Here is a 26,249-nt window from a genome sequence, read left to right on the forward strand (position 1 = left end):
ACACTCTGCAAGGCCTTTAGCATTGAGTAGCAGTGGCATATAGTTAATAAATTAAGCTGATTTGAAACTTCCTAATTATACTCAGACTTTTTGACTTATTTGAACTCTGTTATCTAGACAGTGAGTGGGGACTAATAAGAGCAATGATCTAGGGTGAGAGCACAGTGATTTTAGGGTGAGGCTAAATTTTCAGTTAGTCTGAGGAGCCAAAGTTCAAAAGCATATACTGTTTCTGTTACACACTAAAATTTAACAAGTTATAAATTCTGCAAGTTTTTTTTTTTTTAATCTATTTATTATTTTAGAGAGAGAGAGAGCGCGCACACACAAGCAGGGGGAAGAGCAGAGGGAGAGGAAGCAGACTGCTTGCTGAGCTTGGGTCTCAATTCCATGACCCTGAGATCATGACCTGAGCCGAAATCAAGAGTCAGATGCTTAACCTGACTGAGCCACACAGGCACCCCTAAATTTTGCAAGTTTTAAGTCAAATGATCTTGCTTTCAGATCAGGACAAATCCGTGGTTTACTTAATGTCTCTGAGTCTCAGTTTCCTTATCTATAAGAAGGTAATGATAGTGTCATTTATCCCAGAGGACTGTTGGAAGGACAGTGAGATAAGAAGGTCTATAAGGTCTGTCAAATGCTTAGATGAGACCTGGTACATAGTAAGTGCTCAATAAACACTAACCAATATGGTCATTATTCTCATCATCCCCCACTCATAGACCAAATCAGCCACATTAATAAAGATGGTCCCTAAATTCTTTCATACTGGAGATCCTATTCAAATTTGACAATCAAATTTGGGCTCTGTCATTACACAGTAATCAAAAGAACTTAAAGGAGACTCAGAAACCACTGACCACGGAGAATGACGTATACAAGAATAAGATCTAGGAGGAAAGATTAAATAAACTGAAATTATATTGCTTAAAGAGGTGTTCGGTGGAAGATTTGCCTTCCAAAATATTTAGAATGGAGAAAATGAAAGCAGCGACTTGTAGGTTTTATTTCCAGTAAGAATATTAACTTCCATACAAAATTGGGTGCTGAAGTTATATAGAGCAGGGAGATAAAAATGCCCCTTTACCCTCCTAGAATAGGCTAGCAAAGGAGCTGTGGAGTCATTTAAACATATGATAAGAAACAGGGCAGAGGACCATAGGGTTAGGGAGTGAAAACTGAATGTGAAGTCATCAGACAGGGAGGAAAACCATGAGAGACTCTTAACTCTAGGAAACAAACTGAGGGTTGCTGGAGGGGAGGTGGGTGGGGGATAGGGTAACTGGTGATGGGCATTAAGGAAGGCATGTGATGGGAAGAGCACTGGGTGTTATACAAAACTGATGAGTTGTTGAACACTACATCTGAAACTAATGATGTACTACACGTTGGCTAATTGAATTTAAATTAAAAAAAATAAGCATACAATAGCACCTAATATTCCTGGATGATGTTATTATGACCTCATTCAAATAAATCACTGGCAGGTGGCTCACATAGTTTTTCCCAGCCATACGACAATGTGAGGATACCAGGGGAGGATATAAGAATGGCTTCACATTCTTACCTGAACTCTCATCCAGACTCTCCTCGGAGACATGCTCATTTTGATGGACCCACTCGCCATTGCATTTAAAGAATATCTGCATGGCTGGCCTTGCTTTGCACCTCAGTGCAATGGGGTTGCTCTTGATGATGTAAGCATCATCTGGCTCCTCTATGAAATGAGGCAACGTCCCAGGAGCTGAGGGGATGGACTCAGGAAGGGCTTCGCCATTGTCAGTTCCTGCAAAATCAAAGAGGCCATGAGAACACTGCCTATATCAACAGCACATGCATCAGGATGCAAAGCATAACCCACACCAGCTCTAAGAATCTGTGCTGAAAAATACTGCATCCTATCGATACAGCCTATGCAGATGAATTCTCTTCTGAGAGTGAACTAGTATAATATGGTACTTCCAGCTGGACACACCTTCAGGGTCACCAGACAAGGGAAAATAATGAATAGGAGACATCCTCAAACCACACTTTTGAGTCTGCAGGTCTTTGCTGAAAGAACAGAGACAACATGGGGGGATGAGAGGCTGAACCTTAAGATTCAGTCTGGTGAGTAGTTACCTTAAGGGGTTCAATGAGGCCCCGAGCTGCCTCAAAACTTTGAAATAATGGTGGAAATAGCTTTTGTTCTCCCAAAACTGAGTGTGGATAATGACCATGTTGTTGGAGGGTACTTAGTCTTAAGACATGTGAAAAAAATTCCAAATCGTCTGCCTTCTCTACCTCTGAAACTGGAGGCTGGCTAATATTCTACCTTAGAAAGAGTTTTCTCCAAAACCTACCAACTTACTGAACCTTCTAAAAGGAATGTACATTTGTTCCACTGGCCCACAGCTCCATTCTCTGCCCCCAACATTCCCCTTGATATACTGCGAATCTCACTTCCAAGGCGACAAACTAAAACGAATCCCTAAAATAGCCGTGAGCTTTTACTTTGGGACCTATAATTATGTTTCTTCAAAGATAAAAAATGGACATGATTCTCCCCTAAATTTAGGGAACTGATGAGTAGAGAGAAGCAAAATAAAAAGGGAAAAGCAGACGCCAAGATTTTGCTTCACTACCTCTTCACTACACTTAGCAAGGACTTAAGTCCTGGGAAACTATGGCAAAGTCAAGGGGAGCAAGGTCTGAACACTAAGCACTGTGGAAATGACCAGAAGGAACAAGTGTGCCTTCCATGGCCACTCCAAAGAACGAACAAAGAAAGCAAGAATTTCACAGTACTGAGATCAACTATGCCCTGAAAAGGATTATTCATATTCAAAGCAAACCAAACCAGGAGGAAGCTGGGAAAGGAACCTAGCGAAAGCCCTGGAAGAACAACCCAGTTCATCCAGCGCAAGCCTAGGTGACAGACAGGATGCGTCCTGTGATTTCACCTGGTTCTCTGCGCCCCTTCAGTGTCATTCAGAACAAACAACTGAGCTTCTTACTATTCACACTTAAGCCAATCAGCTATATCAAGTAAGCACCGTCAAAGGTAAACCTAAGCCACAATATTAGGGGGTAATATTTTAAGACTTGGGGCATTCTCAAATGCACATCAAGAGGGAGGGACTAGGGCACAAGAGGTATGGTTGCCTCTAATTCTAGGAAATAAAAGGAAGTGAGTTATGAAAAACATGCCTTGCCAGTGGGAACACACGAGCACCACTCGTGCCCCCACAATGAATTAAACAAGAGTTTGAATCTCCAAACTAGTTTTTTCCACTAAATACATCAACATAAAGGGGGAAAATCTCACACAACAAAGACTTTAAAATACTATAGCTTTAGGAGCGCCTGTGTGGCTCAGTCATTAAGCGTCTGCCTTCAGCTCAGGTCATGATCCCAGGGTCCTGGGATGGAGCCCCACATCCAGCTCCCTGCTCAGCAGGAAGCCTGCTTCTCCCTCTCCCACTCCCCCTGCTTGTGTTCCCTCTCTCGCTGTGTCTCTCTCTGTCAAATAAATAAATAAAATCTTAAAAAAAAAAGATACTATAAGCTTTAAAATGCATTTGTAATAGAAAAGTCAGCTCATACGTAACTGGATGTACCAAAAATTCATCAGAAAGCAAATGCCCTAAATAGCAAGAGAATAAACAATTTATGTCATAAAAGTACCACCACAGTCACTCAGAAAATAAAACGTGTATATGCCATATGGAATAAGAAGGGTTTCAGGACAGAATCTGAGAGGGTTTTTTTTTAATGTTTTAAATTACATTTACAATGGACTTCATAAAATATATCATATATTAATTCATTTTGTTACTGACTGCTCATGCCAATTTTCATCTTCAATAAATACTAAGTCCCCTCAGGCTTTTGTAAATCCATGCATTAGAGGAAATGACAAAGGTATTAAAAGATTTTATATGGACATCAAACAGCTCACACTCCCATCACGGGCTTGAGTTCTGTCCAAAGTAATTCATTGCTGCAGAAAAGGGTCACCTGATAAAGAATATCCAAACCATATGGCAGTAGCCTGAATGAATAGCCACAGACATACATTCCGAAGGATGAATTTTGCTTAACTAGTAACAATGCACCAATGTTCAAAGTAACTACTAAAACAGGGGCAAGGAGCATCATAACTAACCCTAAATAAATAGTAAGGCCACATTTATTCAGAATCAATAAAATGACAAAGGCACTAGATCACAAATCAAGTTTAAACCATCCAATTCACAAAACAGAGATCTAAAAGCAATTAGGCTACCCTCCTGCTATTTTAATAAATACCCTTTAAATAAAGTAACAAGTTCAGCTTTCACCTGAAACAGAGCAGAAGAGTGGAATAGAAAAGTAGGTGGGGGGGGGGGGCGCCTGGGTGGCTCAGTTGGTTAAGCGACTGCCTTCAGCTCAGGTCATGATCCTGGAGTCCCAGGATCAAGTCCCGCATCGGGCTCCCTGCTCAGCAGGGAGTCTGCTTCTCCCTCTGACCCTCCCCCATCTCATGCTCTCTCTATCTCATTCTCTCTCTCAAATAAATAAAAATCTTTAGAAAAAAAAAAAAGAAAAGTAGGTGGGTAAGTGTCCTGGCTATCTCAAGGACCTCCATTAAGAATCAGCCAATCCTTTGTTGAAGCACAGACCTGTACCTCTGAAACAAATAATACATTATATGTTTAAAAAAAAAGAAGAAGAAGAAGAAGATAGCAGGAAGGGAAGAATGAAGTGGGGGAAATCGGAGGGGGAGACGAACCATGAGAGACTATGGACTCTGAGAAACAAACTGAGGGTTCTAGAGGGGAGGGGATGGGGGGATGGGTTAGCCTAGTGATGGGTATTAAAGAGGGCACGTACTGAATGGAGCACTGGGTGTTATACGCAAACAATGAATCATGGAACACTACATCAAAAACTAATGATGTATGGTGATTAACATAACATAATAAAAAAATAAATAGATCCTTATCAGGAATAAAAAAATCAGTCAATCCTAATGCTCAGAGGAGGTGGGGGGGGAGAGGCAAATTGTAACCTTACATCTTAATTATTACTGAAGCCATGTCAGAGTCATATATGTATACGAAAAGGGCCAGGATCCATGAAAACAAGGAACAAAGGAAAAAATCAATTTATCAAGGGTGGCAGTGGGAAGGTGAGATCATAGGTATACATATTACCATTTATTTGTATCCTTCCAACAAAGAAATGAAATAAGTGATTTTTTTGTTTGCTTGTTTTGGTTTTTGTTTTGTTTTGATTTTTGTTTTTTGTTGTTTTTGTTTGTTTTGTTTTTTGCTTTGTATAGTGAAGTGTTGGGAGTGGTATTTACCTAACACTGTTCCCCTAGTCCCACTTCCCCTCCCCTAAGTCTCACCATGGGCTCAGGATCAAGTTCGCGTTACAATAATGCCCTGCCCTTCAGATGGCTTTGGTGCTGCAAGAAGGCTGGGTTCTCCCCACAGGCTGACCTCCAGGATGATACCCCTTCCTTACCCCACAAGGCTGGGAGTCACCTACCTCCATTTTGCCCCAAGGAGGCCCGCTGTGCTCAACCCCACCGACTGGCTTAGAACGTAATTGCTCAGGAAATTCTCAGGGGATTCATCAAAGCAAAAGGGATGTGACTAAAAGAAAGGAAGTGACTTGAGTACTTTTCAGGGCCTTAGAATTTGCCAACAGATCCTCTTCTTTGGAGGTGTTGGGGGATGGAGGGCAATTTACTTTAATAAATGGTTTTATGGAAGCCTGCCTGAATACATCTGGGCTTCAGGGTAAATGTACCTACTGACCTCAATACATCTGCCCCTGCTTTCTAATTCAAAGAAAAGTTTTAAACCTGGTGTGATGAATGCTGGCAACTATATGACCCAGTCAACTGCCTTTTCCCATACTTGCTTTTACAATAGAGGCTGGAGAAGTCATGGACTCAGTTTACTCTTTTGCAGGCAGGAACGGTCACGTGACAGCCATCTAGCCAATGAGTCATAAGCAGAGATTCCTGAGAAAGCTTTCATTTTCCTGATAAGGGAAACGGGTCTGGTAGGTTCTGTCCCTTCTCCCTCTTGTCCCTGCCTTAACTAGGGAAGATCAAGAGGAAAAAATGTCCCAGAAGAGCAGACAACATAGAGGCTGAAATAACACCACAGAGCATCCACCTCCAGACAATTTTTTTTTAATCTTTACTTATTTAAGCTACTAACACTCAGATTTTCTGTTGTTTCTGCAGAAGATATTCCTCACTGATACAACTAGATCTTCCTTCTTCAACAAAGCCAGGGCTCCAAGCTTCATTTTATTAAATTCAATGCTCTCAGTGTCACTGATTTTGGACAGCTAAAAACCAAGGAAATTAGGATATCAGACAGTAAAGTAAGAGCAGCTAGGTATTGAATGATTACAGATTATGCTGATACACCTTCTGTGTGGATTAAGTCACTTAAGCTCCGTATCAACTCTCTGTGGTGGGCACAGTATCCTGTTTGCATTTGAGGAAATGCTTCGATTCTGTGCCTTGTCTAAGGTCATCCAGCTAGTCAATGGGGCTCAGAATTTGAACAGAGCTCTGACTGCAATCACCTCGCAATTCCATTTTAGTTCAGATGAATGGACCCTTCGAAGTCTGGTGCGGTAATTTAGTGAGTGCCTTATGGCAGTAACATGCAGTTCATAAAACCAAAAAAAGATATAAAATGATGCATTACCTGTGTGGTACCTCACAGCCTACAATTAAGTATAATATTCATCTTAAAGATCACTCACACAGTTACCCCATTAGTTGGACTGTGATTTCAGGTATATTATGGGCACATCCTAGACAAGGTCTTGAGAAAATATTCTTGAGAGAAGAGCACAGAAAGTACTCAATTAATTATGATCAAATGACTAGGTATCTTCACTAAAGTTAGAAAACAATGAAGTTGAAGAATACGTGTTTGAAAATAAAATGAGAAAGCTTTTTCAATATTTCATTTGGAATTGTTTCATCCCTGAGCAGGAATATTTAACTACTGAAACTCCAATTAAAAATAACAAGGAGTAGGGGTGCCTGGGTGGCGCAGTCCCTTGAGCATCAGACTCCTGGTTTCAGCTCAGGTCATGACCTCAGGGTCGTGAGATTGAGCCCCATGTTGGGCTCCGTACTCAGCGGTAAGTCTGCTTAAACTTCTCCTTCTCCCTTGGCCCCTGCCCCTGTGCACATGCACACACCCTTGTTCTCTCTCTAAAAATAATGAAATAGGGGCGCCTGGGTGGCTCAGTCGTTAAGCGTCTGCCTTCGGCTCAGGTCATGATCCCGGGGTCCTGGGATCAAGCCCCGCATAGGGCTCCCTGCTTGGCGGGAAACCTGTTTCTCCCTCTCCCAATCCCCTGCTTGTGTTCCCTCTCTCGCTGTATCTCTCTCTGTCAAATAAATAAATAAAATCTTTAAAAAAATAAAATAAAAATAAAAATAATGAAATAAATCTTAAAAAAAAATAACAAGGAGTATTACAGGAAACAGTGAACCTCAGAAAGAAAGAGACTGGCATCAGGGCAATGCCATTCTATCATGTTTAACCATGCAAAACTGCCACTATTCCACTGGTTGATCTGTTAAATCTGTAACAGGATTGGGCACACTGGAGGCCAGAGTCATTCCAAAGTGGGATTCATAAGACCCTGGGCTATCGGCAAAATATGTTGGCTTTGCACAGGGTTAGAGTACAAATGGAGTTGAGCTTTAACAGGTTTTGAGAAATCCCAAATTATTTTCACACTTTTTACCCACAAGAGTACTTTGAAACACATTTCTTCTTTTTATTTTCCTTTTTTTTTTAAAGATTTTTTATTTATTTATTTGACAGAGTGAGAGACAGCGAGAGAGAGAATATAAGCGGGGGGGAGTGGGAGAGAGAGAAGCAGGCTTCCCCCTGAGCAGAGAGCCCGATGCGGGGCTCGATGCCAGACCCTGGGATCATGACCCGAGCCAAAGGCAGATGCTTAACAACTGAGCCACCCAGGCGCCCCTTATTTTCCTCTTCTATCTCCAAAGTATGCTTGTACTCTCACTGGAACAAAACATTCCTATTTGTTTCAATGTCCAACCAATAATTCTGCCATTAATCAAAGACTAAATCTGGCAAGAGTGAAGAACTTTAGAAACAAATAATCTGACTTAAACTCTGGGTTACCTCTGTGAACTTTGGTGAGTAACTTAACTACGAGGTTCCAATTTTCTCATTCATAAAAATGAGCAACTGAAGTTTATTAGTCAGCGGTTTGTGACATTAAAGTGAGATAATATATATAAAAAATACACAGTAAATGCCCAAATGTTACATAAATACAATATGCCACCACTTCCACCGCCTGGATAAAGAACAGCAAACAAAAGAAAGATATTTATAATTATGATCTCTAGGACTTCCATTCCCAAGCTTATTATCCTAATATTTGTATTTCAGTTTTGTGATTACGACTCTTATTTTCAACCCAGAGCCCTCATGATATGGAACTGTTGCTTGTAATGTGTTTTTACTATTTACTACCCATATGTATGTTAGTATAATTTTGTTAGGTCAAAACCCAGGAACACATGCTGTGAAGCATTTATTTATTCAATAAACACGTAGCAAATGCTTATACCATACACCAGGCACATGGTCATCCTGCAAAGCAGTAGGATGATATACAATGGATTTCCTGCTGGCCAGATCCCAAAACCATTGCCTTTAATAGGCAAGCAGTTATTAACCATAGGAGATTTCACAGTATCCCAGAGCCCCTCTCTCTGTAATATTTAAATGAGCAAGGCACCTTAGAAATAGCTCTTTAAATTCCACTCAGTGTCTGTAAGCATACTGGTCCACAGCAATATGCAAGTCGGAGCAGAAAGCCATAGGAGGGAAACCAAGTTACATAATCTAACACAGCACAAAAGAGCTGGGTTCTTTGCTTTTGTTTACAGAAATGTGGCTTGTCTCCATATGGTTATTTAATTAGATAGGGAATGCACTGTACCCACTGAATGCAGAACAACAATCGGAATCTTACATAGCAAATATTTAATGCAATTTATGAAACACAGACTCTTTCCCTAGGCCTCAATAAGAGTTTTCTTTTTTTTTTTTTTAACTCAAACTATTCTGCCTTCTTCCCAAACTCTCATAAAAATGGAAATGTTTTATATATCACTGCATTTGCATAGTTCACTTCACCTGTGTCGATCTTCTATCTCGTCAACCTAGGATATTATTCCATTGAGCAGATCTTAAATTTTGCAGAGTGGAAGATAGTAAACAATGCTTACAACACAGTCAAAGAAATATGAAGGGTCACTCTTTGTTCCTCAAACAAGAAACCTTAGATTTCAGTAGAGCTTATGAAAGGACATTCACTATTCCCCAAATTATCATAATTTACGTTCATATGTTCATTTTTTTAATTGACGTACAGGTGCATGCCTACTAAGGTTAGTCAATATTCTCTGTATTGGAGATTCAAAGTTCACTAAGACATAGTTAATTTACTCAGGGAGCTCACACACTAAATTAGAGACAAAAAATTATAGAACAACGATAAACATGCCAACAGTATATTGGAACTATACACAAAATGTCATAGGAGCACTGTGGAAAGAGCCAGCCTGACTTTCCTTGGGAGGGTTCATGGCAAACATCACAAGGAAGAAAACATTTCAGCACAATTTGGACACAGGAATTGAAGGGGGGAACAAATGGGAGAAGGCATTCCAACCTAAGTCATGGCATGTGCCATCACGGAATACAAGTTGAAAACAGGGAGATATAAATATATCTTCATCAGAACTCACATTTTAGAGTTTACTTTAACATTCATACTAAATCATTGGCCCTACTTGGCTCCAACATCCCTGTTTCTAAGAATTTTTAAAAGATTTTATTTATTTGAGAGACAGAGAGAGAGGATAAGAAAGCACGAGCAGGGAGAGGGAAAAGCAGACTCCCCGCTGAGTGGGGAGCCCAACGTGGGTCTTGATCCCAGGACCCTGGGATCATGAACTGAGCCGAAGGCAGATGCTTAACCGACTGAGCCACCCAGGCATTCCCCCAACATCCCTGTTTTTATGTGCCTTTGACTAAGAGCTTTCTGAGATGTAGATACAAAGAAACTACCAAACTACAGAGAGAGAGCATTCTTGGTTTAACAAAACGGGTCCCAAAGCCAGGTTAAAGTAATTCTTTGTGTATGCTTTTCATGAGGGAGAAACCATGTTTGTTCTGATACATGGGATGGAGTTATTCTTTAAGCCATACCAACACAAGTGGCCTATCTCCCAAGGCCACAGGGAAAGTTCTTTTTGTTTTTAAAATGAACACCATTTTGGTTCTCCCTTGACTTATACACAAAACAGACTTCTGACGTTGAGTCTAAGTCAGAGATTTCACACTCTTTCTGATGGCAGGCCTTGTTCCTGAACAGAAACAAGCAACATACAACCAGATTTAGCACAAGACCCTTGTTCCCACGATAACAGTTTCTCCAATGGGACTCCGATATAAGAGGCCAAATTTAGTCCAATGGTTCTCTACCTGTGATGAGATTATTAAGGATTTAAATTTTTATTGTTTTGCTTTCACTATATTTTCAAAATATGTTCCAAAAATAAACACAATATATAACTATATACTTATATATACATATATATAGTGTGTGTATATTTATATACATATACATAAACAATTATCTGTTGAGTAAAGGAATATAAAAGGCTCCGTAAACTATGGCAACTTCTAGATTTTACTTCATGGTGTCTAACTTCTACTTATTAAAATTCACAAATCAGAGGGGCGCCTGGGTGGCTCAGTTGTTAAGCGTCTGCCTTCGGCTCAGGTCATGATCCCAGGGTCCTGGGATCGAGCCCCGCATCGGGCTCCCTGCTCGGCGGGAAGCCTGCTTCTCCCTCTCCCACACCCCCTGCTTGTGTTCCCTCTCTCGCTGTGTCTCTCTCTGTCAAATAAATAAATAAAACCTTTAAAAAAAAAAAAATAAAATAAAATAAAATTCACAAATCAGAGAAAAACTAACAAATATGTCCCTAGGAAAAAATGTAAAGGATTAGATTATAAGATTTATAAAAATTATTCATTCTAAAGTATAAAAAAAAGAGTAATATTTTGCTGAAAATAGTAGATAAGATGAAGCTTAGAAATTGTTTCTTAATTTTTTCCCCCAACAATGGATACATTTGTCTATGAATATGTACCACTGACTAGTTTTCAAATTCTTCTGAAAACCTAGTGGGATTTGGGAAAGGTTTTGCTTTTCAAAGTGTTATCGTTTTTCATTTGTAACTGACAGTTTTCGAGAGTGAGGCCATTCATAGTTATGGAAAAATGGTTGTTTTAATGCAACACTGAATGACAGAAAACCAAACAATCAAACACTATTCTCATATTTTTCATTCTTGGAAAATTACCTTTCAGGAAGAGCTTCATGTTTTATGTTCTGCACACGAATACAGCAGGGACTTTCAATCTTTTTATGACAAAAAGAAGAAACAAAAGGTGGGAAACAAAAGCATAAGGAACAAACACTAAATTCCCTTTGAAATAAACACACTTCCATTACATGTCGGTCACATTTTAAAAACTCAGATGGTGACCCATAAATCGCATAGCTCAAAATTTTAATATGGGCCAATTTGACTGCAACATGGTTTGATACCTTTTTTGTAGGTGATCTGGACTCAAGCAAAACAGAGTGGGAGTTCATCTTAGATAAAATCTGGGCCAACTCTTATCTCAGGCCCTCAGAGGTTAAACAACTTGTCAAAGAGCTCCAAGGAGCAAACTTAGGTTGAAATCTCTGTTGACACAATAATATTTTCCCCATTCTGCTTTCATTTGGACAGGAGACAAAAGACTGAATATACGACTAAGTCTTGTGTTATCATCTACTGAGAAATTATATGCAGAAAACAACCTTGTAAAATCTCTCTTAGGATGACCTTGTAACTTGCAAACATTCTAGTAAAATCAAATACAACAAAAAATATAATCTTTAACTTTTATGATGTTTTCTACTGAAAATTATGTCTTACGAAACACTAGAGAAAAAGACAAATAATACATATATGCTTGAACACATTGTTGTCCATTGTCACCAAATTCCCAAAGATTATTACTATTCATAATTCAGTATATTTCATTCCTGTATCTTTCTTTATCAGATGTATATTGAATATTTGGGTTTTCTGTGCATATTTGTGAGATGCTATTTCATATTGTCATGGTATTACTTTTCATTAACCAGATTCTTAATGATTGAGAGTAGATGTCAATTTTGATCTTGCCGTTGTCTTACTATTTAACAGGTATTTCCAGACTTTATTTTATATTGATATTATAATGTTCCACTTACTTATATTCTGATTAGACTCAAATATGTATCTTCAACTCATTTCTCTCTCTGGACATACAAATCTATGTAAGAAATTGCCTCAAGATATATTCACATAAATGTCCCTATAGACCCCTCAAAAAAAAATGTTTTTAAAGATTTGAGAGAGAGAGAAAGAAAGAGAACATGCAAGTGGGAGCATGGGCAGAGGAAGAGAACCTCAAGCAGACTCTCCTCTGAGGGCAGAGCAGGACAGAGGGCTTGATCCCAGGACCCTGAGATCATGACCTGAGCTGAAACCAAGAGTCAACACCCAACGGACTGAGCCCCCCAGGCACCCGTAGAACCCTCAAACTTTTTATGCCTAGGGCGCCTGGGTGGCTCAGTTGGTTAAGCGACTGCCTTCGGCTCAGGTCATGATCCTAGAGTCCTGGGATCGAGTCCCGCATCGGGCTCCCTGCTCAGCAGGGAGTCTGCTTCTCCCTCTGACCCTCCTCCCTCTCATGCTCTCTGTCTCTCATTCTCTCTCTCTCAAATAAATAAAATCTAAACAAAAAACAAAACAAAACAAAACTTCTTATGCCTAAAGCACAGCTTAGAATTACTTGGACCCTTAGATCTGTTCTTTGGCCTAAGTTCCCCAAATGAAAGAGTAACCTTAGCAGTCACTGAGTTCTCCAAGTTCCCCAGGGCTGGGCATCACCTACTTTCTTCTGCTCAGACCCCACATCCAATTTATCACTAAGCCCTACTGGTTCTGTCTCCTAAATATCTTTGTAATTCAGTAACTGCTTTTCATCCCTATTCTTACTACCCTGCCCCTAGTCATCACCACTATTCTGAATGACTACCACTGGTCCAGGCTTCATCATCATTCTTGCTCGCCCTCCTTCACACTGAATCATTTCACCAACAGGAGGCTCCAGGGACTGTCAATTCGTTCGGGGGTCCAACACTTCACCTGGGATCTGCCTGCGCCACGCTTTTTCTTCTGCCTACGTTACTAATTCCTCCCTGTTTGGCTTATAGCCTGTTCTCACCTTTCAGGCTTTATTTAGTTGACATGTCATATGTAAAGCCCTACTGAAACAACAAAAATTCCAGGATACATTCCTTCTTTGTCCTTCCATAATACTTTGTACTACTACATAATTATTTATGTATACCAATGTACCTTCCTTTAGACTGTAGGTTCAATGAAGGCAAAGGACAAGCATATCTAAATAAAGAGTTCAATGAAGCCATGAAGAAATGCTGTGACCATTCTCTGTAACAAATATGTATTAAGTACATATGTGTGACTAAATTTATTTTCAGAAAAACTCTGCAAATTGACATAGCCACCAGCATTATAGGACTTTACCAATTTTCCTCATCCTCACCAGCATTAAACATTTGGTGATATTTGTTAATTGATGGATAAAATGAATATTGTTTCACATACACTTCTTGGTTACCAGCCAAGTTGAATATTAAAACATGTTTATCAACTGTTTTCATTTACTCTTTTACAAATTTCAAACTCATAGTTTCTACCATTTCAATTTTGTTTTACACTTTTAAGAAAAATATAGCTACAGAAGCTCTAAAAATAAGTACAAACATAACTTAAATGCATAGATTCCATTGTTTCCATATCAGGTGCTTAATCATACCAATTATACCCTAATTTTACGGTATTTCTTCCAATCCATCAAATCCTTCATTCATCACCAATTTGGACTTACACAAATCAAAAGATCAGTTCCACTATTCCAAAAGCAACAGAATTTTGACTAAAATGGTTAGCTCTAGACAAAAAAGGTCTTATGCAGGGAAGAACTTACATTTTTAAAAAAATCAATATTTCATGAGGAGGATTAATAAAGAAAAGAGGAATAAGATTTGTCTTCCATTTCTTAATGAGATGACCTTCTTTGCACAACAAAGTCCTTCTTCTGGAAATCACATAGGATGTTGATATGAGGATGAAGTTTTGATGCTCATATGAAATCCTTTAATTCCTTTGTTATTTTTCCTAATACACAGATTTAGTTGATCCTGCTGAGATGTGGTATTTAGTAAAGACTGACAATAAACCACATGGCACTAGTGACCAGCAAGAGAAGCTGTGCCCTGATTCGATCTGACAGTCATCTGACTGGGAGGTGGAAAGTGTACATTTGAGGGGGCTTAATTTCCTTATCCTCCTTAGAGAGGATGTCAGACACTGTCAGAGACAGATTTATTCCAAGTTGTATTAGAAGCACAAAATACTGTTCCTCCTGATATCTTTCATCAAGAGGCAGCTTGATACAAGGGAACAAATGGAGGCTTGGAGTTAGAGCTTGATTCAAATCCAGGCTCTCTTACAATTAGTTATAATATCTTGGGTAAGATATCTAACCTAATTTGTCCTCCAAATTCTTCCACATAGAAAAAGAATACTGTAGTATTATAGTACTATAGTACTACAAAACTGTTGTATACCTTCAAGTAGGTAAGTGTAAATTGACCAGGTTATTATATGGCATATAATAAGCACTCACTATATAATAGAAATTATTATTAGCATATTAATTATTGAATGGAAATTAAGGGATAGATGGATGGGCGAAGGATGAATGTAGATTTCCATCTGTAGATTATTTCATTTGTGAGAAAAAATGGCTACATCAAGAACCCCCAGGACTGAGCACTTCAAAAAATGCCTAAAAATTTTACAGACTTGCTCCTTACAAAGTTAAGGGGAGCAGATAACATAACATAATAAAAAAATTATTAAAAAAAAAAGAATACATGACCTGAAAATATGCTATGTTGGCATTTGGATTGTTTCAAGGTAAGACAATCAAGGCCAATAGACTCAAGAAGAGCTTTTTACTTCTTCCTTAACTGTCTAAAACAATTTAGATAGAGTCTGGACCAGGAAGAGAGCTAATGCCAGAGACAGCTTTTTACATCACAAAGACTGATTCCTAGGACATGGCAAACATTTGTTTATCAAGCATTTGCTTATCTTCCTATGAATTATCTTCCTCTCCTTTGAAGTCCCACAGCCTCACCTCTTCTCCTTAGCTCAGGATGACATACAGGCCTCAACTGCCTGACTGGGAGCCTCATCTCTTTGGGGTTCTCCTATGCAGGAAATTAATTTGTTTTCTCCTGTTAACCTGTCGTATACCAATTTAATTATTAGTCCAGGCAAGGAACTTAGAAGAAAGAAGGAAAAAGTGTTCTTCCCCTGCAGATATGGTGCCCCAATAGAGAGCCCTCCACTCACTGGAACTGCTCCCTCTGGAGCTTCTGTGGTTGAGAGATCCCAGGACCTTTGACAGAAGCTGGCAGAAGGTAAAAATTCTTACCACGTCAGTTTCCCAGTTCTCTGGCTGTGGGATCTGGTGGAAATGAAAGTGGTGAAAGTCCTTTTCTTTCTTTCTTTTTTTTTTTCCAAATTCAGATTAGCAGGAGAAAACATTAGTGTGAACTAGTTCCTTGGGTATAGCAACTCCGGTAAAAATCTATTAAGAGTACTCTTGTTTTCAAACTGAGGGTTCTAGAGGGGAGGGGGGTGGGGGGATGGGTTAGCCTGGTGATGGGTATTAAAGAGGGCACATTCTGCATGGAGCACTGGGTGTTATACGCAAACAATGAATCATGGAACACTACATCAAAAACTAATGACGTAATGTATGATGATTAACATAACATAATAAAAAAAAAAGAGTACTCTTGTTTTCTATCAATCCTTTTCCTCCAAGAGATGGCCATTGTTTTCCTCTATCTTAGTCTTTTGTGTCATTGTCTTAAAAGACAAAACCAGAGGCTAGAACACAGGGAGAGGTCCTATTGGCCTGTGTTTCCAGCCGGCCACACAGACTGGTTAGTTCAAGGTTCTCACCAGATCGGTGTCTGTTTAGACAAATTTGCTGTGGGTCTCCTATGTAAAAACCAGATGAGGTTTCCCTACATCTTGTTTTACATCTTGAGAGTCTGGTTTTGTGACCAGTGAGAATATTTTCTCAGGTCTCTGCCCACTGGAAGGGGGAAGTACAGGTGCGTATGGTGTGGCCAGTTGAATACTCTGATATTCTGAAATGCAAAGTCACAAGAGCACTTTCTTTGTCCAGCCATGCCAGCTCTCAGGGAAATCTGTCTTAAGGCAGCCAATAAGTGGCCTTTGTCATCTAAACCTTGGCCGTCTTGTTAGTGCTGGAAAAGTCCCATTCCAGCAGCACCTGCCTGGTGTCACAGAGCAGTGGGTCTATGACTGGAGGCATCTCATGATTCCATGGGAGACCACAGACACTGTTTCCACTACACCATTCTTACCAACCAAGACAACAAAGATCTTTGCTTTCTTAGGCTGACTCAGGGAGAGAACTTTCTGGATCTTATGAGGGCCACACCCTTTGCACTTTCCTCTGGACTACCTATTGCATCCTTGGTTAAGCCATAAAAAGGCTTACTGGTTTGAGTAGCTATTAAGAATACTAGATCCTACCCATCAATAGATCCTACCCATCAATAGATTGATTGACTTAGGAAACTTAGGAAAACTATATTTGAAAAAAAAAAAAGAAATAGAAAGCTCTCATCATAAAGCAATTGTCTTACTGGTTCCTATGGAAAGACCATAGAAAAAGTAGAGATTTCCTTAATAAGATGAAAGAACAGAAATCAGAACAAAAACTAAAGTCCACAACCAACATAAATTTCCCTTTTTAAGACCTGGCCTGACTGCCTCCCCAAATTCCTTTACCTCCCCAAAGGTTTCCCCCACCTTCCCAGAAAATTTGGTAAACACTCAGCCACCTATTTTAGTTTCCCTTTTCTGATAAGATTTACAGAGCACTCCAGCCTCTTCTCTAGGCCCCAAATGGAGAAGTTACTCATATAAATGCAGAAGGCAAGGAAGCAAATTTATGAGAAGCATCTGGGATAAACAATAAGGCTCTTTTTGCTGGGCTCTGTAATCAGGCTGTATGAGCTTCAGGGCTTCCTAAGCAATGTCTTTTGTGGATATGTCGTGGACCTCCACTCAAAGAACTTGTGTCCCCTGATCAACAGCACATCTAAATTACAGAGCCCTTTACCCCTACTTTTAGATCCTACCAGTTTTAAACGGGAACTGAAAAGATTAATGGCCATTCACAAGCCCACTCACAGGGAATATATTTGGCTGCTAAGGGGTGTTCTTCACAACCATGATAATCCTGTAGTTATCACACAAGCCAGCCCCCCACCCCCCATATAAAATCTCCCTCACAGAGGCAACAGTAGTCCAGAAAATCTCCAGGCCATCCTGCACATGACCAGGAAATGGTTCAGCTGGAGGCTGATATTCAGGGACTGACAGAAACATAAATAGAGGCTTCTCCCCCTCAGGTGAATTGATCAAAGGTTAAATTGGGCACTCAAAAAGCAGGGGAACATCCAAAGGCCTTTGCTGAACACTTTGTACAGTCTTTTCAAAGGCATACTGCTCTAAACCCTGAAGCTCCAGAACACAAAAATCTTGTAATTTACGTATTAATACACAGTATTCTTCCCTGATAAAAAGACAAAATCAAAATAGTGTGCTTGGGTGGGCTACTCAAACTCTTTAATAATGGTATTCTTATAGTGGAAAAAAACTACCTAATTCTTTGAACATAGCTTGCAGGAATGTAGTCCAAGGGGGAAAAAAAAAACAAAACCCCAAAAACAAAACAAAAAGAAGAATTAGAATAATTCCTGGGTGGCTCAGTCATTACGCAGACTTCTGCCTTCGGCTCAGGTCATGATCTCAGGGTCCTGGGATAGAGCCCTTCATGGGGCTCCCTGCTCAGCGGGAGGCCTGCTTCTCCCTCTCCCACTCCCCCTGCTTGTGTTCCCTCTCTCACTGTCTCTGTCAAATAAATAAAAATAAAAAAATCTTAAAAAAAAAGAATTAGAATAAATAGTTCTTGATTTACGACTTGAATCTTTAGAGATACAAAATCGTAACTCTAAGAGCAACTCCAAGTCCACTCACCTTTTCCTATTTGCCTTCAGACATTTGAAGATACCATAAAAATAATTGGGACATTGAAAGTACAATTGTCGTGCACTTAAGAAAAAGGAGAAATTACCCCAGATTTCTGATAGACAAACACACTCCAAAAATCCTAGGAGAAAGCTTACGTTCTTATTTGTCCCTTGAAGATATAAATCTTACCATGTCTTTGAAGAGCAAACACCCCAGGAGGAAGGAAAACTATACTGTAAGACTAAAAATAAGAAGGGAGATGTAAAAGCTCCTTCCCACAATCTGGTCCACAGTCATCATAATATCACTTGTCAAGGACAAAGACAAATCTTAAAAGACTTCTCCACAAATATTAGTAAAAAACTAGAACCACCTAAGTGGGTAACATTATCTTGTTCCATCTGCCAGAGACACCAGGATTCATAAACTAGTGAGTTTTGGATTGCACCTGATTTATAGCTAAAATTTTAAGAATGAAGCTACGGAGTCCCTGTGTCTTCCTTTTTATATTTATGGATATAGGATATATACATATGTATGTATGTATATACACACACACATGACATTTTTCTACCTCTGGATGTTATTGTCAAAATTTGTAAAGAAGTCTATTTAATGGGCTTACAGACAAATGAGTGTTTATCAAATTAAGTATTTCTAAATCTCAGAAATATAATGGAAGTGAACTCAAATGTTTATCAAGTTCAGATGCTTTCATATAATTCTTTGGTAAAAGTTAGTTTAATTTTGTTGGTTTAATTTTAGAGTTATCAGCATTAAGTATAATACTTACATTCTACCTGTGTTTACTAAAAGTCAACTGAACTCAAGCTATCTCTGTTACATACTTTGTCAGCAAGAAAGATAACTTAAGACGATGGCTAACTGCTTTAATGTCTCATGAAATCTTCATAAGGAATCTAAAAATGGTTGCTAAAAAAAGTGTATTAAGTAGAAATAGGAGGAGACTTTTTGGGTAATCATTTCAACAATGACTGTTCTTTGGTATATCTACCTAAAAATAGCTAAATTTCTTGGACTTCCACTGGTAAGAGTTGTGCCAGGTTAAGTGATGGCATTTCATTGACTATCTAGGTCATTTCCAAATACAATGAAATACAGAAATATTGGTTACTGAACATAGGTTTATCCACTTTTGGCTTATTACAGAGAAACTAAAGATATTTGCATCTGCCAGTATACATGTCTGGTGCCACATACAAAAGAAACTGTACTATAAGAAAATGTATGCTTCTAAGATATGAAATATATTCACAAACTTGACAATTTTTTTAAAGATTTTATTTATTTGTCAGAGAGAGAGAGCACAAGTAGGGGAAGCAGCAAGCAGAGGGAGAAGCAGGCTCCCCACTAAGCAAGGAACCAGATGTGGGGCTCCATCCCTGGACCCCGGGATCATGACCCGAGCTGAAGGCAGATGCTTAACAGACTGAGGCACCCAGCGTCCCCAAATTTGCCAATTTAAAGAATGCTGGTATGACAAACAGTTCACAAGGGCTTACTTAGTTTTCACTAGAAATTAAGGCTTCTAAGGGTTAAGAATTCTAATATATATATGGGCGCCTGGGTTGGCTCAGTTGGTTAAGCTTCTGCCTTAGGCTCAGGTCATGACTCCAGGGTCCTGGGATGGAGCCCTGCGTTGGGTTCCCCACTCAATGAGGAGTCTGCTTCTCCTTCTACCCCTCTTCTTCCCCCTGCCCCTCCCCCTGCTTCTGCTCACTTGTTCTCTCTCAAATAAAATCTTTTTTTAAAAAAGAATTCTAATATATAATTAAAGCTAGTAGAAATGAGGTGGCAAAAAACTCTGTATGCAAGGAAAATTTGATTTTTTTGTTGTTAGAAAAGGTATGAGGTACAGAGATGCTTTTTTTTTTTTTAGAAAAATGAAAGTTATTTTGCCTAAATGGCTATTTCAGAATGGGAAGAAGGAAAATGAAGGACCAGCTATGGCCAAAAAAAGTTGACCAGAGAGAGAGAGAGAGAAAAAAAAAAAAAAGAGGAAACCTTGTATGGTCAAGTTGGCTAAAAACTGAATTGCTATTATAGGAATTTTAAAATCAAGCTTTAATACCACTAGTGTGCTTATATAAATCTAAATCTGCTGGAAGGACAAAGTTTCCTGGACAGTTGGTCTGCTCTTGATAAGATACTGTGAAAGATTTTTCTTTACCTTTTAAGTAATTCGCCTAGAAACAAATATTTAGTGTTTTATCAAATTAATTTCCTGTACTTCATATTACCTTTATCATCAGGTCTTTAACTACTGAAGTAAACCCAAGCCTTCTTGATAATTGAAACAGCTGTTTTGCTCGGACTATGTACCTTCTATACGTGCCTTTGAAATCTTTTTGTCAGTTTGGTTAAATGGATAATTAAGTATTGTTTCATAATTATCAGTAATCTTAGTTAAATGCCTAAAGATTTTTTATGTTTTTGACAAAATTCCCAAAATTCAATTTCTAAATGAAGTCTTTTTGGCCTCAAACTAACTTTCAGATTTTCCAGAGCAATCCCTAGAATATCTCAAAACATTTTTTTCTCTCTCCATATTAAAAAAGGAGGGGGGTGGAAAGAAAAAGAGTTAGGTTACACTAATTAGGCTTACTGGTATATTAATTACATGGGAAATATTGTCAAATAAATGGTAATAAATCTACTTAGGTTATATTTGGGGCACCTGGCTGGCTCAGTGGGAAGAGCATCTGACTCTTGACCTTGGGGTCGTGAGCTCGAGCCCCAGGTTGGGGACAGAGATCACTTAAATAAATTAAAGCCTTATTAGGTTATATTATATGGGTAAATGTTTATTAATACAAATATTCTAAAATTACATGAAATTTCTAAAAAATCTGGAATGGCCTGGTCTGATGTTATCTCTTGGAGTTCTAGTTATTATCTTAAATGTTGCACATCACAGAAATAACCAAATTTCCTTATCAATGGTGAGTAATCCCCTGATCTTCAATGACTGTCATTTTTAAGTTTTTTGTCATTTATAGGAAGTTTATTGTTTTACCCTGACACTTTTGCAACAATGTTCCTGCCAGCATCGCTCTCATTTTTAGAGAATTTCATGGAAAGGACTGTGACAAGGACTATAAAATACAGGTTTCTAAGGATTTTAAGGTTCTATCACTGACCCAGGTAAGAAATTACAGAACTTTAATGAAAAAACAAACAAACAAACAAACACTGATGGCTTCATAAAATTGCTACCAAAAGATCAAGATCAACAAGAATCACAAGGGATGGGGGCGCCTGGGTGGCTCAGTCGGTTAAGCGTCTGCCTTCAGCTCAGGTCATGATCCCAGGTCCTGGGATTGAGCCCCGCATCGGGCTCCCTGCTCCGCGGGAAGCCTGCTTCTCCCTCTCCCACTCCCCTTGCTTGTCTTCCCTCTCTCGCTGTGTCTCTGTCAAATAAATAAATAAAATCTTAAAAAAAAAAAAAAAAAAAAAAGAATCACAAGGGACTGAGAAAAGTGATGAGAAAGATCATTGTTATGACTTCTTGTTTGAAATACTCCTGGCTCTTTAATATTTTGTTTTCCAGATATAAGGAAACATTTCCTGCTAAGTGAACAATGACAGCAGTTTGGTAAAATATACCTTTATAAGCAGAATGGAAACACCTTTTTCACCCCTACCTGATCCCTCCAGAATTCAGGAACTCTTAGTGTTCTTAATTCATGGCAAAATAGTTATTTGTGTAAGTTCCCTAAGAATCTATTCTCCTTCTAACAGCACACAAATGAAAATGTTAGTTATATTACCAAGGCTTTGATTAGAAGGTCATGAGAGAGCCATGCACAGAGTCGGATATAACCAGACAGCTTTAAGGAACTTCAGTGGACTTTATGGAGTTAATAAGACCCCTTGAAAACAGGGCTCCCCAGCAGTCTTAGCAGGTGAGTAAGAAGGTCATTCCTGATAGGTACAAGAAGCTCAGGATATTTGCAAGCATTGAAAGGCTTTTTTTTTTTTTTTTAAGATTTTATTTATTTATTTGACAGAGAGAGACACAGCGAGAGAGGGAACACAAGCAGGGGGAGTGGGAGAGGGAGAAGCAGGCTTCCCGCCGAGCAGGGAACCCTATGAGGGGCTCGATCCCAGGACCCTGGGATCATGACCTGAGCCGAAGGCAGACGCTTAATGACTGAGCCACCCAGACGCCCCTTGAAAGGCTTTTAAAAGTCTGAGGTTCCTTCTAAAAAGTTCCAGCACAACAGATTAGAAGATTCTCTATAGTCAATCACTGTTCTTGCTGTCCTTATGTAAATAATCAAGCCAACTTTATTGAAACTAGACATGATGGGCAAACAAATTAGTCTTAACTACGGTTATCTTTGATGGAAATGGGGGTGGCTATAGAGAGAAAAATAATGTTTCAGTAGAATACACACTCATGGAGATTTTAGTTCTGTTCATTGTCTTCGAGGTTTTGTTTTCCACCTGTAAGCTGGGCTGGATCCTAAATGATTGTAGTTTCCTCCAATTTTTAGCTACCACTCCCTAAACCAGCACTTCCAATTTCTCTCCAACCTTCTGACTTGAAATCCTTGAGAACGGACACTGCCATTTTACTGAAGCTATGTAAGCTAAAGTTGGACATGATATACACTTCAAAGAAATCACAACAGGTCATGTACAGACAATCTTCATGCCTGTTGCTGTGTGGGCCACTCAGATCACCTGAGACATTCAAACTGCAAACCAGGAAAATCTGTCGAATTGCCACTGCCCACCCTCACTCTATCTGAAGATGCCTTGACCCTGACAGCTAAAAATCTTCTTGACTGGCTACCCTCAAAACTCTGAAACCAGGACTATTCCCTGCTCCAATCATTAACTGCTGTCCTTCCGTTTCTATAGAACTATCTCCTCATGCATACCTGACTGCTTGCTTGAAATGACTTTAACTGGATTGACCTATTGTCAGGACTAGACACTGGATCAAAGAGAGCAATCTACCAACTCAACATCTGGACTGTGAAATTTCTTGGGGAAGTTTCAAAGGTGAGATTCATGGGGAGAATACATGACCCCAAAAGATGACACTATAACACGTGGATTATTTTGAGCTGAAGGCAATCAAGACCCAACAGATTCAGTAAGAGGTTGTTTTCACACCTCTCTCTTAACTTTCTATAAGAATTTGGATAGAAAGCCTGTACCATGAAGAGAGCTAACACCATAGATAACTTTTTACGTCAGAAATACTTATCCCTGCAGCACAGGGAAAAAAAAAAAAAAAAAAAATATATATATATATATATATATATATATATATATATATTTATCTAAATAATTTTTTTTAACCAAACACTTGTTCCTCCCATCTTCCTATGAATTGTCTTTCCCCCACTTGTAGTTCCAGACCGCAACCCTTTCTCCTTAACTCAGGATAGCATATGAGCCTCAACTGCCTACCTGCCTGGTAGCCTCAGACCTTTGGGGTTCCCATATGTACAGAATTAAATTTGTGTGTGTGTGTGTTTTACCTCCTCTAACTCTGCCCTATGTCAGTTAAATGATTAGACCAGCCAAAGAACCTAGAAGGGAGAAGGAAAAATTTTCCTTCCCTAAGATCACAACCCAGTGACCAATTCTTAGGACCTGAATGTTCTTTGAGGATTAAGGCCACTAGGCTTTGCTGTAATGTGTTTGGTAAAGAGCTTTATGTACATCACTTAAAAACCTAAAGTTGTACATTGAGAATCTGGCATTTGACTTACGAAGCTTAAGAAAAAAAAAAAAAGAAGCAACAACAACAGAAAAGCCTACTACACACTTGAGCAGCTTAGTATTACCTAATCAGCTTAATTGCACTGGGGTGAAACCTGGTCTGCATGCTGTCAGCAAGAACAATGGAAGGAAAAAGAGCACTCTAACAGTAAGTTTAATTACATGATGGGATTTAATTATTTAGCTATCTCAGCACCCTACCTCCATATGCAAATGACTACGAATCTGGCAACATGTACATATCACTAGGGCCATTCCAGTTTGCTATTTGTCATCAGTAGGTTGATGCCTTGCAGGTATCTGTGGCTTATAGCAAGCATTTAATTTTTTGGCACCTAGGGTCTGGGTCAGGAGATCGGTAATGACCTGTGTTACTACTGAACAGGTTTTGAAATTAAAAGAAACAACCAGTACTAGTTGGTACTTTGGGGGAAGATATTAAACCATCAATCAAATGGGTCCATGTACCCTAGAAGGAATGAAACATTTCCTACTGGTTAGAGGTAATTTCCAGGGCAAAGATGTAGGGAGTCCTGGAGAGGATCAAAATTTTCTTGTTAGGTAAGTGGAGAAAAGAAAGAACGGATGCTGAGATCATTACACTATCATTCTTCTACTCCTTCTCCTGTCTCAATCTTTTTTGAAGCGCAAATATACATTAAAGCAAGTTTGACTACAATACTTGCCTAGTCAAATACAGTTTATGTGGCCATTTAAAATATTAACTTACAGAAGCAATAGCATTGCAAAATCTGGGGAAGGAAATATGTTCTGGTATCCTTCCTTTAAAAATGGATCTGTGTACTTTTCAGATACAGTTTTCTCTAAATAGTTTAACTTATACTTGTTTAGAATGGATATATATATATATATATATATATATATATATATATATATTTTTTTTTTTTTTTAAGTAGGCTCCACGCCCAGCAGGGAGACCAACGTGGGGCTTGAACTCACAACCCTCAGATCAAGACCTGAGCTGAGATCAAGAGTGGGACACTGAACTGAGCCACCCAGGCGCTCCTAGAATTGATCTTTAGGTAACTCTAGAATCATCAACCTAAGGGCTCTCAAACACGAGACCAAAAAAGATGTTTATAGTTGATTAGAATTAGAATTTAACACCATAACTGCAAAGTGGACAGAAAGCACACTAAATACTTTTATCAGAAGAAAACAAAGTCAAGACATTAGAAATCAATGTAAGACCGTGCTTAAAGCTGACAGAATGAGGTATACAATGGCACAGCAGTCCTGGAGAAAGCTATTAAGTATGACATTAGAATCCACTCCAGAAAAACCCCTAGACCCATGCTGCATTACATCCCTATTATACAATCCCTAAGATGCAAAATGTGAAAGTAAATAGAGACTTAGAAATGATTTTTTCCCACTCGACGGATGATAATATATTACGTTGTCTATAAAAATGACCAGTTGAGGGGTGCCTGGGTGGCTCAGTCAGTTACGTGTCTGCCTTCGGCTCAGGTCATGATCCCAGAGTCCTGGGATTGAGCCTCATGTGGGGCTCCCGGATCAGCGGGGAGCCTGCTTCTCCCTCACCTCCCCACTTGTGCTCTGTCGCTATCTCTGTCTTTCTTTCTCTCAAATAATTAAATAAAATCTTCTTTAAAAAGTGACCAGATGATTTTAGAAGTCACAGTAAATCTGACTGGACATTGTCCATCTTTCGGGAAGGAGCCTCTGGAATACAATCATTATCACCACATACAAGGGATTCCAATCAAAACACCACCTCCTTATTTACCTGCTATAGGGAATGCCACTGGCAAGATCAGGGTCCTTGGGGCAAAGGGATAAGAGAAGACCCTGAAAGTCTCAATTCAGAACAAAGACGAAAAAAAAAAAACAACCAAGGATCCTACAATGGTTTACTATTCAAGGTCTCAGCGTGAAACTACTAAGGTGTTTTATTTATTTATTTTTTGGTCCAGGTGACTTATTATAGATAGAAGCCCATAATAAATTGTGATAAAAGCAGAAGTGAAGACACACAAAGTTTTGACCCATAATAAATATGAGTAACCAGTTACTCATACACAGCATGCCTGGCTATGGGGCTGGAACAAATGTCACTATAGAGGGTGATGAAAGATGAGATATATCAATACGC

The 26,249-nt window shown here is 39.1% G+C and overlaps 1 protein-coding gene across 15 annotated transcripts in view; it reads right to left on the reverse strand.

The window, feature by feature from the left end:
• The window catches only part of UNC5D (unc-5 netrin receptor D), a 532,476-nt gene that overhangs the window by 225,549 nt on the left and 280,678 nt on the right, over positions 1 to 26,249 (reverse strand). For all 15 annotated transcript variants that reach the window (XM_078069620.1, XM_036081562.2, XM_036081563.2 and 12 more), the window contains exon 2: positions 1,571 to 1,789. In XM_078069620.1, the coding sequence (XP_077925746.1) occupies positions 1,571 to 1,789 (219 nt within the window). The remainder of the gene's footprint in view (positions 1 to 1,570; positions 1,790 to 26,249) is intronic.

The sequence above is a fragment of the Halichoerus grypus genome, chromosome 3, assembly GCF_964656455.1.
Source record: "Halichoerus grypus chromosome 3, mHalGry1.hap1.1, whole genome shotgun sequence".
NCBI lineage: Eukaryota > Metazoa > Chordata > Mammalia > Carnivora > Phocidae > Halichoerus > Halichoerus grypus.